Raw genomic sequence first — 17,737 nt, forward strand, 5'->3', positions numbered from 1 at the left:
GGTGTAGTCTTTACTGCAAGTAGTCACAAACTGTTCCCTAAAATGTCTTAAATGCAACCTCTATTTCAGTTATGAAGACAGAATGTGTAAGGCTCCATCTAGAGGCTGCGTAAAGTACTAAATACATATTGTGATAAACTGATATTTTACCACAAATACATTATTTTATCCATCTGCAATACTCAGGGAGAACATGTGCGAACCCTAGCGGAACAACAATAATTTCATCCATGCAGGCTATTTTTTGGATTAAATGCACTAATACAGAATTAGCTAATCCAATACGGCAACGTTATATTTGAATGCACTTTTGTTGTGCCATCTGGGAGGAACTGTTTTGCTCTTGTCTCAATTTCTACACCGGGACCTTTTTACGGACGCACTGGTGAACTCCGTAGCCTATTTCTTCATGCCATTGTAATATTAGTCTATTTTCAGACTTCGGAAACACTTTGTTAGGGTTCCTATCTCGGTTATCAGGTTGGTGTTGAAGCTACCGGGAACCAGGTGGTGTGATAAGAGAACGAGACTGACCTAATAACTGCGGACATCATGTCAACCGACTCCTGGGCCCAGGCTGTGGACGAGCAAGAAGCCGCGGCGGAATCGGTAACGTTAAGCGCCAGTCGAACTGCTCTTTGGCGAAGTGGGTTTTTTTTTTTTGTCGGGTCATATTGGGCCTTTGCTTCGGCTGGTTAACGTTAACTATCGATTCTGTTCAATAATAGCAAATGACATGAATTAACTAGTTAAATAGTTGACCGATATTGAAATCAATCCACAGCACATGCATGACCCCCCCTCGACCGTATTATCGTTCACATCATAATGACTACTGTAACTAGCTAGTTTGGCTAACGTTAGTTAACTAATTAACTAGTCAAGTTATCAATCAAACGTTTAGTTAACGTTACTTTGCTAACTTGGCTAGCCAGATCAGCTAACCATTTTAATATTTTTCATTGCATTGTTTTCATTGCATTGTATGCACGTTCTCTGTTACATACAATTTATATCTCGTTAGCTTTAAACCCGATTTAATATATTTCTTGTCACGACTTTGGACGTGGTAAAGAAATGGCATCTGTCCAGGGAGGAAGATCCTAACATGTTCACCCACTCCAATTTGTGCAGCCTTACCCAGAAATGACCCGTTTAAAAACATTCCTGGACATCCTAAAAACCATATTATGCTTGTTTATATTTCCTAGATTGGTAGCCTACAAATCAAAGACAAGCCCGAGGAAAATGGTAAGAGAAGTTATCCCATGTTGCCTATTTTATAAACAGGCTGTGTGGTTTAGCATAACACATGATCTGAAGGATTACAACTTACATTTGTGAATCAGTTCTTGTTAACTAGTTTGGGTGAAAACAAAATGTTTAATTGAAAAAAAAGTGTCAACTTGTTCTGAGATGCCACAGGCTAACAAATACCATATGGTACCCTCAGGTACTGCCAGTGCTGCATTGGCGACGACAGCAACAACAACAACAACGACGTCGACAAACGCAGCAGCCGCCAGCGCTACAACGCCTGCAAAGACCGGAGGAGGAGAGGGAGACAAAACAGGGGAGGAGGATGATAAAGGTGTTTACTATCAGGCAAACAACACAACATGGGATGACCACAGTGGTGGAGACAGTACAAAATTGTCTGTCTTGAGTAAAAGTAAAGACATCTTAATAGTAAATGACTCAAGTGAAAGTCACCCAGTAAAATACTTACTTGAGTAAAAGTCAAAGTATTTGGTTTTGAAATATACTTAAGTATCAAAAGTAAATTGAATTGATCTAATATACTTAAGCATTACATAGAGCCATGACTACATAGAACTCTATTCCACAGTACTACATAGAGCCATGACTACATAGAACTCTATTCCACAGTACTACATAGAGCCATGACTACATAGAACTCTATTCCACAGTACTACATAGAGCCATGACTACATAGAACTCTATTCCACAGTACTACATAGAGCCATGACTACATAGAACTCTATTCCACAGTACTACATAGAGCCATGACCACATAGAACTCTATTCCACAGTACTACATAGAGCCATGACCACATAGAACTCTATTCCACAGTACTACATAGAGCCATGACCACATAGAACTCTATTCCACAGTACTACATAGAGCCATGACTACATGGAACTCTATTCCACAGTACTACATAGAGCCATGACTACATGGAACTCTATTCCACAGTACTACATAGAGCCATGACTACATGGAACTCTATTCCACAGTACTACATAGAGCCATGACCACATAGAACTCTATTCCACAGTACTACATAGAGCCATGACTACATGGAACTCTATTCCACAGTACTACATAGAGCCATGACTACATGGAACTCTATTCCACAGTACTACATAGAGCCATGACCACATAGAACTCTATTCCACAGTACTACATAGAGCCATGACTACATGGAACTCTATTCCACAGTACTACATAGAGCCATGACTACATGGAACTCTATTCCACAGTACTACATAGAGCCATGACCACATGGAACTCTATTCCACAGTACTACATAGAGCCATGACTACATGGAACTCTATTCCACAGTACTACATAGAGCCATGACTACATGGAACTCTATTCCACAGTACTACATAGAGCCATGACTACATGGAACTCTATTCCACAGTACTACATAGAGCCATGACTACATGGAACTCTATTCCACAGTACTACATAGAGCCATGACTACATGGAACTCTATTCCACAGTACTACATAGAGCCATGACTACATGGAACTCTATTCCACAGTACTACATAGAGCCATGACTACATAGAACTCTATTCCACAGTACTACATAGAGCCATGACTACATGGAACTCTATTCCACAGTACTACATAGAGCCATGACTACATGGAACTCTATTCCACAGTACTACATAGAGCCATGACTACATGGAACTCTATTCCACAGTACTACATAGAGCCATGACTACATGGAACTCTATTCCACAGTACTACATAGAGCCATGACTACATGGAACTCTATTCCACAGTACTACATAGAGCCATGACTACATGGAACTCTATTCCACAGTACTACATAGAGCCATGACTACATGGAACTCTATTCCACAGTACTACATAGAGCCATGACTACATGGAACTCTATTCCACAGTACTACATAGAGCCATGACTACATGGAACTCTATTCCACAATACTACATAGAGCCATGACTACATAGAACTCTATTCCACAGTACTACATAGAGCCATGACTACATAGAACTCTATTCCACAGTACTACATAGAGCCATGACTACATGGAACTCTATTCCACAGTACTACATAGAGCCATGACCACATGGAACTCTATTCCACAGTACTACATAGAGCCATGACTACATGGAACTCTATTCCACAGTACTACATAGAGCCATGACTACATGGAACTCTATTCCACATCAATTAACTGACGCAAGCAGTAAAATTCGATTTTTTAAAAACACCTTATGGAACAGCGGGACTGTGAAGCAACACAAACTTTGGCACAGATGCACACACACACACACACACACACACACACACACACACACAAGATAACATACGCACTATACATACACATGGATTTAGTACTATATGTGGTAGTGGTGGAGTAGCGGCCTGGGGGCACACACTGTGTTGTGAAATCTGTGAATGTATTGTAATGTTTAAAAATGGTATAAACTGCCTTCATTTTGACACCAGGAAGAATAGCTGCTGCTTTGGCGAATGGGGATCCATAATAAATACAAATGTGACTGTTTTCAGATGACAAGGCGGCACAGTCGTTATTGAATAAGTTGATACGCAGTAATCTAGTGAACACAACCAATCAAGTAGAAGTTCTACAGAGGGATCCCAACTCTCCACTTTACTCTGTCAAATCCTTCGAGGAACTACGGCTGTAAGTTCTATGTCCTGTCTATAAAGTCTATGTCCTGTCTATAAAGTCTATGTCCTGTCTATAAAGTCTATGAGCTGTCTATAAAGTCTATGTCCTGTCTATAAAGTCTATGTCCTGTCTATAAAGTCTATGTCCTGTCTATAAAGTCTATGAGCTGTCTATAAAGTCTATGTCCTGTCTATAAAGTCTATGTCCTGTCTATAAAGTCTATGTCCTGTCTATAAAGTCTATGAGCTGTCTATGAATTTTTAAGAGTGCCCAAGGTGGTATGAATGTTGTTGAACTAAAATGACAAGTTTTGAACAGAATCTGTTTTGCTGTTGGCACATGTAATGTGCTCTGTGCCCCTGGCTTTGTGTCCATATCTTTCTTTTGTTTTGAATTTAAAAAATGTCCCCTTAATACTCCTGTTTCCCTCCCTGTCCCCACAGTAAACCTCAGCTGCTCCAGGGAGTGTACGCCATGGGCTTCAACCGACCCTCTAAAATCCAAGAGAACGCATTACCCATGATGCTCGCTGAACCGTGAGTTTACAGAGCGCTTCAGTCAATCGCTCAATTCAGACACTTCCAGATGCCTGATACCTCTTCGTCAGTCACACACATCTCTCAGCGTTTTGTATCAAGTTAATATTAATTTCCTGAATCCCAAACTGGTTGACAGACTAGAGATGATTAGTTTTGTTTGGACAGAAGGCTTATAGACATAAGATATGCTGTGTAGAGTCTACCTCTCTGTAATACCCAACATCCTCTCTGTCTGGTCTTGCTCTTCTCCATTTAAACTGATATCAAACTGTTCCATTGATCTGATTGGCCATTAAACAGTTTTACCAGATCATCAAGCTTGGTCTTTCTTGTCTCCTTCTCTCTGTTGATCTGACCCGTGCTCTCGTGGCTACCAGCCCACAGAACCTGATAGCCCAGTCTCAGTCAGGGACAGGGAAGACTGCTGCCTTTGTCCTGGCCATGCTCAGTCATGTTGATCCCAACAACAAGTTCCCACAGGTGAGTTGAGCCCTGACCCTTGACCTCTCGGGGTCAATTTCATTAGGGTACACTGTCTGCTTGCTTGTTTTTTTTGTACCGGGTCCAGGTAGGACCTTTACATGTTTTGTGCCTAATGGCATGTTTAGGTAATCAGCAGGTGAGATGGTATGTAACACCTTCATCTCTCCTCTCCCAGGCTCCGTCTCTCCTCTCCCAAGCTCTCTGTCTCTCCTCTCCCAGGCTCTCTGTCTCTCCTCTCCCAGGCTCCGTCTCTCCTCTCCCAGGCTCCGTCTCTCCTCTCCCAGGCTCCGTCTCTCCTCTCCCAGGCTCCGTCTCTCCTCTCCCAGGCTCCGTCTCTCCTCTCCCAAGCTCCGTCTCTCCTCTCCCAAGCTCCGTCTCTCCTCTCCCAAGCTCCGTCTCTCCTCTCCCAAGCTCCGTCTCTCCTCTCCCAAGCTCCGTCTCTCCTCTCCCAGGCTCTCTGTGTGTCTCCTACCTATGAGCTATATAACACCTCTCTCTCCTCTCCCAGGCTCTCTGTGTGTCTCCTACCTATGAGCTGGCCCTGCAGACAGGAAAGGTCATTGAGCAGATGGGGAAGCACTACTCAGAGGTCAAACTAGTCTACGCCATCAGAGGAAACAAACGTAAGTCTACTACGGAGTCCTTTTTAAAGTCTCAACCGATTTGACTGTATTTCAGAGTGTGAAACACTGGTATGACTGTTTTATGACAATGAGCTGACCAGGTTAATCATCCACCACAGTTGTTGTAACTGGTGAACAGGACAATGTGAAAAGGGGAATGTTCTCTCTTCTTCTCTCCCCAGTGCAGAGAGGTACCCAGCTCCAGGAGCAGGTTGTGATAGGGACGCCAGGCACCATGCTGGACTGGTGTCTGAAGTTCAAGTTCATCGACCCCAAGAAGATCAAAGTGTTTGTCCTGGACGAAGCTGACGTCATGATCGCTACACAGGGTCATCAGGACCAGAGTATACGCATTCAGAGGTACACACATTGACCCCTTAGCCAACTTCCCGAAACAGAGAGCGAGAGAGAAGACTAAAAGTTATAAAAACCCACCCACAACAATGACCCCCTTTTCTCCCTCTCAGGATGCTCCCCAAACAGTGCCAGATGCTGCTGTTCTCTGCCACGTTTGAGGAGACGGTGTGGAACTTTGCCCAGCGCATCGTCCCAGACCCCAACATCATCAAGCTGAAACGGGAGGAGGAGACGCTGGACACCATTAAGCAGTACTACGTCCTCTGTAACAGCAAAGAGGAGAAGTTCATGGCCCTCTGCAACATCTACGGAGCCATCACCATCGCTCAGGCCATGATCTTCTGTCATGTGAGTTATTCCCCTTAATAAGTTGTTTGGTAAAGGGGATTTGTATATCGGTGAGTGCACACTGTGTTACTTAGCCACAGATAAGTGTTGAGGAAATGTTTCATTCCCAACTGTCAAGAGTTAAATCTGATAACGTTAATGGATGTAAACAGCATGGCAAGATGAGAAGTTGTTGCCTGATATCTATTTAATCATCTCAGATCTACACTAGGAGCTACGGGAGATGTTTCCAGTGGCTAGGGGGTGGATTGGGGATGTGGTGTTTCTCTCTGTGTACTTTATCCTTCTTGTCTCTTTCCCGCTCAGACCAGGAAAACGGCGGGGTGGTTGGCAGGTGAGCTGTCCCGGGAGGGCCACCAGGTGGCGCTGCTCAGTGGGGAGATGCAGGTGGAGCAGAGAGCTGCTGTCATCGACCGCTTCCGAGACGGAAAGGAGAAGGTCCTGGTCACCACCAACGTCTGTGCCAGAGGTAACTCAACCAATCAAACTATTGGTCTTTTATTTAAAGGCCCAGTGTGTAGTGTTTCCACATGGTTTTGATCGTGTTTGTTAATGGTATACCTATTGATCCTTGAGGAGTTTTAAGTTAAGGAGAGGGTCCTTTTTACCTCGTGATGCAAAAGTAACTGTTCAACTCTTCTTCACATGGATGTAGACTGATGACATTTATATTAATACAGTATTCTTCATTGAATTATTTTTAGTGTTCTTCACCGGGGTAATTATTGGATATGTTGTATACTCACTTTATGTTTGGTCTGTCCATCCACCTCTTCTAATCTGACCATTTTAACACTCCCTCCAGGTATTGATGTGGAGCAGGTTTCCGTGGTGATAAACTTTGACCTGCCGGTGGACAGAGACGGTAACCCGGACAACGAGACTTACCTGCATCGGATTGGCCGCACGGGTCGTTTTGGGAAGCGGGGATTGGCCATCAACATGGTGGACAGCAGGTTCAGCATGAACGTCCTCAACAAGATCCAGGATCACTTCAGTAAGTCAGGATCTCTGAATAAATCAGCTATTTATTGACCTTTCAAATCAAATTTGTTACCTGCCAAATGATTTTCAAACTTTGAGGTCCGTTTTCCCGGACAAGGATCAAGCCTAGTATGGACTACAAAAGCACTTTCCATGGAGATTCTTCTTTGGGCTTGCTTTTTGGTCCAGGACTAGGCTAAATCATGTCCGAAAAACCGTCCCCAGCAGTGTGACTGTCTTAACGATGACCTCATCCTCACTAATCATACACAGATAAGAAGATCGAGAAGCTGGACACTGACGATCTGGATGAGATAGAGAAAATCGCCGGCTGAAAAGAGTTCAGAACCACATGACTTCTCTAGTCCCCCTCCCTCTTCCTGCTTCTCCCAGACCCTCCCCACCCCTCCTCTCGGACTGTTATTATAGTGTCTTTCATTTTTAAAATGTAGTGTTGGAGAGAAGAGCAAAGCCACAAACACAGCTACGATGTTTACATGTGGTTTAATGACTCATATGTTTTTATCTGAAACATTCCCGTCTCACTCTTTGTACTTCTTAATGAATAAAGTTTATACTTAATGAATAAAGCTTATAATATTAGCTAACATTTTTCATTTGTATATGCATTGTAATGCTGTCATGGTGGCAGGCTTAGAGTGCAATGGCTTATGGAAAACCTTTTTTAAATTATGCCAAATCAAATGTTACTACTGCCAGTATCTTCCTTGTTTATGCAGTTATTTTGGTGGAATGGAAACGAGCCCTCTCATTTTATATAAAGATATTTTTGTTTAACCCAGTCCCTGAATGAAATCTCAAGGAGAGAATATAGCATAATTAGGAAAATAAACTTTTGACATTTTAGTTATCATTTGTGAATGTTTTGCAATGAATACAATTCTGATGAGTAGTACAAAGAGTGAAATAGATTTGTTTTGAGCAGTCTTTGTTTTTAAAAATCATAGTTACTTTGAGATGGTGATGGTTAGAGGTCAGGGGTTCATGCAAACTTGTATCAACCTTTCTGCGTGCCACTATAGTAGTGCAGTGTTCAAGTCACATGACATCCCATTTGTTCGTTTTCAGGATTTTCCCTCAAAGGGGGATATGGAGAGAACGTAACTTTTGCTACATGTTTTGACCAATAAAGTACAGGTACATTAAACTATATAAATGTGTAATTTAGACATTCAACCATGCATCATCTCAACCTCCATGTTTTGTTTTTATTGATTAGAAAACGACACAGACCTCAATACATTGTTTCTTAAATCCTCTCACAGTGCAACTGGTGTCATTGTTAGGTATGTTATCGTTCATATCTGATTGACCATGTACCTGGAGACTCACCTGTCAAGATGTTAGCTATTGGTCTGATGTTTATTAACCCACACAGATGTCCCCATCTCTGAATCTGGAGGGAGAAGTTTCACTTTCTGCTCACAACATTGTGTTTTAAAACTCCACCCCAAAAAAATGTATATTTTGCTAGTTGTTTCATTAGTCCATTGATAATGTAGTCCCAAAATATGTCAGCAATGAAGGTTTCAAGATGTACTTAAATAATACAGCCAGTATGAACCATTTGTCATCATACCGGCTCTATTTATGTATTTGGATATTTATACATCTTAACTTGATTGCTGACATGCTAAATGTTTTAGGACCACATCACTAATGAATCAAATACCAAAATGGAGGCTGCTTTAATAGACATTTAGTAAAATGTCATTAACTCATTACGATTGTGAGGGGCTGCAAAGAAATACAGAAAAAAACAACCTCGAGATTGAATTACCCAGCAATGCCTTGCTCAAGTGCATTTTCTGTAAAAAAAAATATTGATATTTATTTTCAACGGTATTATTGGCTCAATATTCTGAGTTATGACTTGTCATATTTGACATATGACCACCTCACCCCCCGAGTGTAGAATGTGTGATTTGAAGCTAAATGCTTATGTGACTAAACATGCCTATAAGACTCACTGTGAGACAGTTTCAGTCTTAAACCTGTACTTAAAAGCATTTTCAATTGAGATTCTCCATTGAGTTTGTTTTGTAGTCCAGTATTAGGCTTTATTTGTGTCTGAGAAACCACCCGTGTGTGTTTATTAAGTACTGAGATGCATGGACAACCGGATACAAACTCAAACTTATATTTACACTACTTGCTACATTAGGCCAAAGAAATCTGAATGAAAAGTGTGGCTGAATGATTGATTTATAGTCACCTAAAAGCATTCCTTACCAACTGAAATGTTTAAACACCTACAGCTTCTCTGCATTATAGTGAATTAACATTTAACGGGTGACTTTTCAAAACGACCTGTATTTGGAGAACTTTTAGAGGTGTCCTTGATATAATGACACAGCTGTTTGTTTTGAATGAGGCTGGAGTTCTGTTTTTAGTCTATCCTCTACAGAACCTCACTTTACTGTTCAGAACCTCACTTTCTATTGTTCTGTTTACTGTTCAGAACAGTTTAATTAACATGTAACTGTTCAGTTCTGTTAGCTAACTGTTTGTGGGACTTCTCTTAGCAAGTCACAGTGAATATCTGAGTGTATGTTATTGAATGGGGAAAATGCAGCCAATTTTTGAGAATCACTGATGTTACATTGAATAACATGTTATTATTCTCTTGGTCAGGGAAATGTGTATATATGCAGTTAGATTTGGACATTTGGATGTATACTTATGAGTGTTCTGAGTGCTTTGGCCCACTATTTACCAGTCTGTACACAACACTCCTACCAAACTGTTGTTTTGGTCTAAAAAAAAAACAAGTTACCAATTTCCCCAATTATTAATAAAAAGTTAAATCAAGATTTAAAGTTAGGGTTGAATGTTAGTATGTCTTCATCTACACTTTGGTGTGTGTGTCATGGGAGGGGGGTGGATGAATGAAGAGACTTTCCAGAAACATTTCTGGCATCAAAATGTGTCAAGGCGTTGTTAGCTTTTCTTTCCCCTTCTGGTCATACAGAGAGATGATATGTATCCTACTGTAGTGGGCCCAGATCAGACTAGTGTCTGACTGTTGTAGATAGACACAACAAGCTAGAAGTACAGCCGATGTGGGTGTTATCTGAGACGCAGCAGAGAGAACAGGACGGGCAGCCTCACAGCTTAACTTGACTTCCTCCTTGGACCCCAACCACAGTTGAGTGATTATGTTCAGTACCAGTCAAAAGTTTGGACACACATTCAAGGGTTTTTCTTTATTTGGACTATGTTCATCATTGTAGAAGAATAGTGGAAATATCAAAACTATTACATAACACATGGCGTAACCAAAAAGTGTTAAACAAATCAAAATATATTTTATGTTTGAGATTCTTAAAAGGATCCACCCATTGCTTTGACAGCTTTGCACCCTCTTAGCATTCTCTCAACCAGCTTCACCTGGAATGCTTTTCCACCACTTTTGAAAGAGTTCCCACATATGCTGAGCACTTGTTGGCTGCTTTTCCTTCACTCTCCAGTCCGACTCATCTCAATCGGATTGAGGTTGGGTGATTGTGGAGGCCAGGTCATCTGATGCAGCACCATCACTCTCCTTGGTCAAATAGCCCTTACACAGCTTGGAGATGTGTTGGGTCACACAAATGATTGTCCCACTAAGCCCAAACCAGATTGGATGGCGTATCGCTGCAGAATGTTGTGGTAGCCATGCTGGTTAAGTTTACCTTGAGTACTAAATAAATCACTGACAGTGTCACCAGCAAAGCACCCCCACGTCATAACACCTCCTCCTCCATGCTTCACGGTGGAAAATATACACATGCGGAGATCATCTGTTCACCTACTCTGCTTCTCACAAAGACACAGTGGTTGAACAACAAATGACAAATTTGGACTCATCAGACCAAAGGACAGATCTCTACAGATCTAATGTCCTTTGCTCGTTTCTTGGCCCAAGAAAGCCTCTTGTTCTTATTGGTGTCCTTTAACGTGTTTTATATTTTATAAATTTGCAAACATTTCTAAAAACCTGTTTCTGTTTTGTCATCGGGTATTGTGTATAGATTGATGAGGGAAAAAATGATTTAATCCATTTTAAAATAAGGCTGTAAAGTAACAAAATGTGGAAAATTGAAGGGGTCTGAATAGTTTCCTAAAGCCCTGTATAACACACTGTATGCATTCCTTTACTCTATCACTCAAGTGTGGTTGGCGTCCTATGCAGTGGTGGAGAAAGTGCTCAATTGTCATACTTGAGTAAAAGTTAAGATACCTTTAATAGAAAATGACTCGAGTGACATTTGTTTACTCCAATTAGGGAAGGAGTGGTTAGGGGGAAAAAATTAAGAAAAATGACTAAAAGTGAAAGAGAAAGTCACCCAATAAAATACTACTTGAGTAAAAGTAGAAACGTATCTGGTTTTAAATGTACTTAAGTACATTGGTAGAAAAAAATACTAAATTGTCATACTTGAGTAAAAGTAAATACTATACATCAAGTTCCTTGTATTAAGCAAACCAGACAGTTCCCACATATGCTGAGCACTTGTTGGCTGCTTTTCCTTCACACGGCGGTCCGACTCATCCCAAACCATCTCAATTTGGTTGAGGTCGGGTGATTGTGGAGGCCAGGTCATCTTGATGCAGCACTCCATCACTCTCCTTCTTGATCAAATAGCCCTTACACAGCCTGGAGGTGTGTTGGGTCATTGTCCTATTGAAAAACAAATGATGGTCCCACTAAGCCCAAACCAGATGGGATGGCGTATCGCTGCAGAATGCTGTGGTAGCCATGCTGGTTAAGTGTTCTAATCTCCAATTTGGACTCCAGACCAAAGGACAGACTTAAATGTAAATGTAAAATGTCCACCAGTCTAATGTCCATTGCTCGTATTTCTTGGCCCAAGCAAGTCTCTTCTTCTTATTGGTGTCCTTTAGTAGTGGTTTCTTTGCAGCAATTTGACCATGAAGGCATGATTCATGCAGTCTTGCAGTCTCCACTGATGTTGAGATGTGTCTGTTACTTGAACTCTGTGAAGCATTTATTTGGGCTGCAATTTCTGAGGCTGGTAACTCTAATGAACTTACCCTCTGCAGCAGAGGTAACTCTGGGTCTTCCATTCCTGTGGCGGTCCTCATAAGAGCTAGTTTCATCATAGCGCTTCATGGTTTTTGCGACTGCACTTGAAGAAACTTTCAAAGTTCTTGAAATTTTACGTATTGACTGACCTTCATGTCTTAAAGTAATGATGCCGTTTCTCTTTGCTTATTTGAGCTGTTCTTGCCATAATATGGACTTGGTCTTTTACCAAATAGGGCTATCTTCTGTATACCACCCCTACCTTGTCACAACACAACTAATTAGCTCAAATGCATTGAGAAAGAAAGAAATACCACAAATAAAATTTTAAGGCGGCACACCTAATAATTTAAATGCTTTCCAGGTGACTACCTCATGAAGCTGGTTGAGAGAATGCCAAGAGTGTGCAAAGTTGTCATTAAGGCAAAGGGTGGCTATTTAAAGAATCTCAAATATAACATATATTTTGATTTGTTTAACACTTTTTTGGTTACTACATGATTCCATATGTGTCATTCATAGTTCTGATGTCATCAATATTATTCTACAATGTAGAAAATAGTAAAAATGAAAGAAAAACACTTTAATGAGTAGGTGTTCTAAAACTTTTGACCGGTAGTGTGTGTGTGTGTGTGTGTGTGTGTGTGTGTGTGTGTGTGTGTGTGTGTGTGTGTGTGTGTGTGTGTGTGTGTGTGTGTGTGTGTGTGTGTGTGTGTGTGTGTGTGTGTGTGTGTGTGTGTGTGTGTATATATATATATATATATATACCATCCCATTCCTCCTTGATCACTCAACTGTGGTTGGGGTACCATATATATACGATGTGTATATATATATATATGTATATATATATATATATCCGATTCCTCCTTCCTTTGCAAACTATTGGAGCGAAGGCGCTGTGCACAATCTACAGCCAAACAATAAGAGGTTTAAAACTTTTATAAAGTATTTATGAGATTGTACAAAACTAGTTATATCCATTTAGGGGACCGTTTAGGCTTGAGAGCTTCCCCAGAGTCAAATGCGCTGCATATATTATACTTGATGAAGCATCATACTTGTTCAGCACATCAACATTCAATCAAACTGTGTTAAATGCAAATGAAATGAAAGTCAAAAAGATACTACAGGGTGCATGCTGTGACCTGGTGGTCTGGTGAGGAGGCAGTGTCATCAGATGCCCTCTGCAGTATAAAACCCTGGTGAGGAGGCAGTGTCATCAGATGCCCTCTGCAGTATAAAACCCTGGTGAGGAGGCAGTGTCATCAGATGCCCTCTGCAGTATAAAACCCTGGTGAGGAGGCAGTGTCATCAGATGCCCTCTGCAGTATAAAACCCTGGTGAGGAGGCAGTGTCATGTCAGATGCCCTTGTGTGTTAGCAGTCTCTAGCTCGCTCATCATGCGTGAAATTGTACATCTACAGATTGGACAGTGTGGAAACCAGATAGGCTCTAAGGTAAATGTACTGTTTACTATTCAAATGAGTTAAATGTGTTTTTATTCACTGAAGGGTTGATAAATTAACAGTTTTATATTCAAAGGGGTTAAAAGTATTTTTATTTATTTACTGAAGGGTTGATAAATTAACAGTTTTATATTCAAAGCGGTTAAAAGTATTTTTATTTATTTACGGAAGGGTTGATAAATTAACAGTTTTATATTCAAAGAAGGTGTTAAATGTATTTTTTATTCACAGAAGGGTTGATACATTAAATGTTGTATATTCAAATGGGTTAAATTGTTTTTTTACTCACTGAAAGGTTGAAAAATGAACTGTTTTATATTCAGATGGATTAAATGTGTTTCTTAAACACTATAATGCTTTAGCTCTATGCTTATCTTGATTCCAATCACAGTATTTATACTACCGCAAAAACTATATATATATATATATATATACTTCAAATGCAAATGCAGTATACATACTTCCACTAGAAATAAAATATATATACTTCTACTGCAAATACAATATATATATATATATATATATATATACTTCCACTGCAAATACAGTATATATACTTCCACTGAAAATACAATACATATATTTTATTTACATGCAATGAGACTTAGAAACTGGTACAGTAGGGTATGTTACTTGATGATAATGTTGATGCCTTTCATATACTATTCAGAGTAGTAAAGTACAACATACCTATACATGTAAACCAATTGGCATTCTCTTTAGTATAATATATATATATATATATTTCATGTTTGAAATAGTGTATATTGAGCAAGTTATTGGGTGCTGGCACGTTGCCTGCTGTGGCGGTTGTTGAGTGTGAGTGACAGGGAGTTCCCCAAAGGGCTCTCTGCTCAGAGATAAGAAGGAAGTCGCAGAAGGCTGGTACATTGAAGGGTGGGACATGTTTATCATGGCTGCTGCTGAGGACAAGCAAGAGCAACTGTATGATGTGTTAGATTTTAGCTACAGTTCACCACTATGGACGGCTCACACGTCCTCATAATATGTGTAATGGGGCATCTGTTGGGGTCGGGGGGAGTTATCATTAGAGCCTGAGGTTTTCCTGGCCTTTTGACCTGCTGAGTTGTCCCTGGTTCTGTGTTTTAGCTTTACTTTTGTATCAATGTCTTCACATCTATCCATCATGTCTTTACAGTTTTGGGAGGTGATCAGCGAGGAGCATGGAATCAGTGCTACAGGAATGTATGAGGGGGATGATCCTCTTCAGCTGGAGAGGCTCAACGTCTACTTCAACGAGGCAAATGGTAAGACAAATGGATACATTATTGAAAAATGAAGAGCGTTCTTCAGTCCCCAGGACTATCAAGATATATTATCGTGGGCCAAATGCAAATAATTTATGACATGTTAATTTGTTCTTCCAGGTGGTAAATATGTTCCCCGGGGCCTGCTCCTTGACCTAGAACCAGGGACCATGGACAGTGTCAGGGGTAGCCGCATAGGAGCTCTCTTCAGGCCAGATAACTTTATACATGGTGAGAGTAACTGAGAGTAATCTGATCAAAGTTATTGATGACAGAAACGGTACATCTAATCAAAGTTATTGATGATGATGGAAACTCAATAATGATACTCTTTTGACACTATTGTAATATGCATACTGTATCTTAAAGGGATATTTCACTTTTTTTACATTTTAAGTGGCACTCCAGTCTCCTTTTCGACTCATTTAACACATGATTTACTTCACAAAAGGCACATCTCAATAGGTGGTCCGGGTCAGTGTAGGTTCCTTTATTGTTCCTCAAGGGGGGAGGCCGATGACATCACAGATTCCTATCAGACCAACTCATTGAATGCACTACACCTTGAAGGTTGCAGTTGTGCATATTTTACTGTATTTATATTTGGGATATATCACTTTTCTTGGGATATCGCAGTAAATGTTCAGAAATCGCTGGAGAACTTCCTTATTTACAATGTAAGTTAGTTGCACTAACATGATGGTTTCTGCCGGTTTCTATGGAATAGGAAACTCTGGTGCTGGGAACAACTGGGCCAAGGGCCACTATACAGAGGGGGCAGAGCTTGTGGACACCGTGATTGACAGGGTGCGTCAGGAGAGCGAGGGATGCGACTGCCTTCAGGGCTTCCAGTTCGTCCACTCCCTAGGTGGCGGGACAGGGTCCGGCATGGGCACCCTCATCATCAACAAGATCCGTGAGGAGTACCCCGATCGCATCATGACCAGTTTCAGTGTCCTGCCCTCGCCCAAGGTGTCAGACGTCGTGGTGGAGCCCTACAATGCCACGCTGTCCATCCACCAGCTCCTAGAGAACACGGATGAGACCTTCTGCATCGACAACGAGGCTCTCTATGACATCTGCTTCCGTACGTTGAAGCTCACCAACCCGACCTACGGTGACCTAAACCACCTGGTGTGCATGACCATGAGCGGAGTCACGACCTCCCTGAGGTTCCCAGGCCAGCTCAACGCCGATCTGCGGAAGTTAGCTGTCAACATGGTACCCTTTCCTCGCCTCCACTTCTTCATGTCGGGCTTTGCACCTCTCACAGCTCGCGGCAGCCAGAAGTACCGCACCCTCTCCGTGCCCGAGCTCACCCAGCAGATGTTTGATGCCCGTAATATGATGACCGCCTGCGATCCCCGAAGAGGGCGCTATCTGACCGTGGCTGGGATGTTCCGTGGCAAGATGTCCACCAAGGAAGTGGACGAGCAGATGCTGATGATGCAACAGAGGAACAGCAACTATTTTGTGGACTGGATCCCTCACAACTGTAAAGTATCCGTATGTGACATCCCACCTCGGGGGCTCACAATGGCTTCCACCTTCATTGGCAACAACACGGCCATTCAGGAGATCTTCCGTCGCGTAGGAGACCAGTTCTCGCTCATGTTCAGGCGCAAGGCCTTCCTGCACTGGTACACTGGCGAGGGCATGGACGAGATGGAGTTCACAGAGGCAGAGAACAATCTGAATGACCTGGTGTCCGAGTACCAGCAGTACCAGGATGCCAAGGCTGACGAGGAGGGTTGGGGGCCCGAGGAGGGGGCTGAGGAAGAGTCGGCTTCACCGGCTGCAACGAGAGTTCAGAGTACGGAAGTTACGACGATGGAGACTGTGACAGAGACTATTGAAACCATTGAGACTATAGCTGAGTAGATGTGGCATCATATGTTGTGTGGAATAATCATATTGTCACTGTCTTCTCGGTTCTGAGCAACAAGGCTGTGTCTGGAAGCTTCAACAAGAGTTTTTCCTGATAGTTTATAACAAGGGCCCAGGGTTTTTCCAGGTCAAGTCAGGGAAAACTTCTGGCCCTACTCTAGTATTTGAGTCATAATAATAATAATATATGCCATTTAGCGGACGCTTTTATCCAAAGCGACTTACAGTCATGTGTGCATACATTCTACGTATGGGTGGTCCCGGGAATCGAACCCACTACCCTGGCGTTACAAGCGCCATGCTCTACCAACTGAGCTACAGAAGTCATAGTGTCCAAAGGAGATATCAGGATAATTGCCTGTTTAATGAAATGTACAGTGTGGTAATAGAGAGGTGGTAATTCAGTGTAAATTGTCTACATTGGTATACTGATGTAGGCCTATTTGATGTTTTTTAGGAAACTGAATAGATCAGGAAAGAATCTGTCTGACAAATATAGATAACAAATTATGTCAATGTTGTAATGTAGACTACCAGATTTCCCAAACTTGATTGAGATCATATGCAAATTTTTAAAAGCTGTATTTAAAAGTGGAGTATAATGTTCTATTTGTTAATTATTTTGTGCCTCAGCAATTTTAGCAATGTTTTCAGTGTGATATTGTGAACTATTTGTATTATATTATTAAAATTCTCCAATATAACAATAGTTCTCTGTGTGCTTATTGTGTGGGGTTCTTCCAAGTTCAAACATTATTGTCAATGAACAACGTCCTAGGCCTGGTTTTAAAGCCCTATAAACGCTACAACAA

At 41.4% G+C, this 17,737-nt stretch overlaps 2 protein-coding genes across 2 annotated transcripts; both read left to right on the plus strand.

Moving 5' to 3' along the window:
• The first annotated feature begins 352 nt into the window (after positions 1–352).
• LOC124002928 (ATP-dependent RNA helicase DDX19A-like) lies at positions 353–10,091 on the plus strand. The gene is made up of 12 exons (XM_046310775.1): positions 353–609; positions 1,212–1,251; positions 1,454–1,591; positions 3,794–3,929; positions 4,361–4,453; positions 4,834–4,936; positions 5,448–5,562; positions 5,745–5,922; positions 6,030–6,267; positions 6,574–6,736; positions 7,073–7,264; positions 7,525–10,091. The coding sequence occupies exons 1-12, from the start codon at positions 553–555 to the stop codon at positions 7,584–7,586; spliced, it is 1,515 nt and encodes a 504-aa protein (XP_046166731.1). The 5' UTR covers positions 353–552; the 3' UTR covers positions 7,587–10,091.
• A 3,472-nt stretch (positions 10,092–13,563) lies between these two features.
• Positions 13,564–17,629, plus strand: LOC124002930 (tubulin beta-6 chain-like). Its single transcript, XM_046310778.1, has 4 exons — positions 13,564–13,761; positions 14,930–15,038; positions 15,159–15,269; positions 15,766–17,629. Exons 1-4 carry the CDS (start codon positions 13,705–13,707, stop codon positions 16,917–16,919), a joined length of 1,431 nt encoding a protein of 476 aa, XP_046166734.1. The 5' UTR covers positions 13,564–13,704; the 3' UTR covers positions 16,920–17,629.
• Positions 17,630–17,737: the final 108 nt, after the last annotated feature.

Source organism: Oncorhynchus gorbuscha, linkage group LG18 (genome assembly GCF_021184085.1).
Source record: "Oncorhynchus gorbuscha isolate QuinsamMale2020 ecotype Even-year linkage group LG18, OgorEven_v1.0, whole genome shotgun sequence".
Classification (NCBI taxonomy): Eukaryota; Metazoa; Chordata; class Actinopteri; order Salmoniformes; family Salmonidae; genus Oncorhynchus; species Oncorhynchus gorbuscha.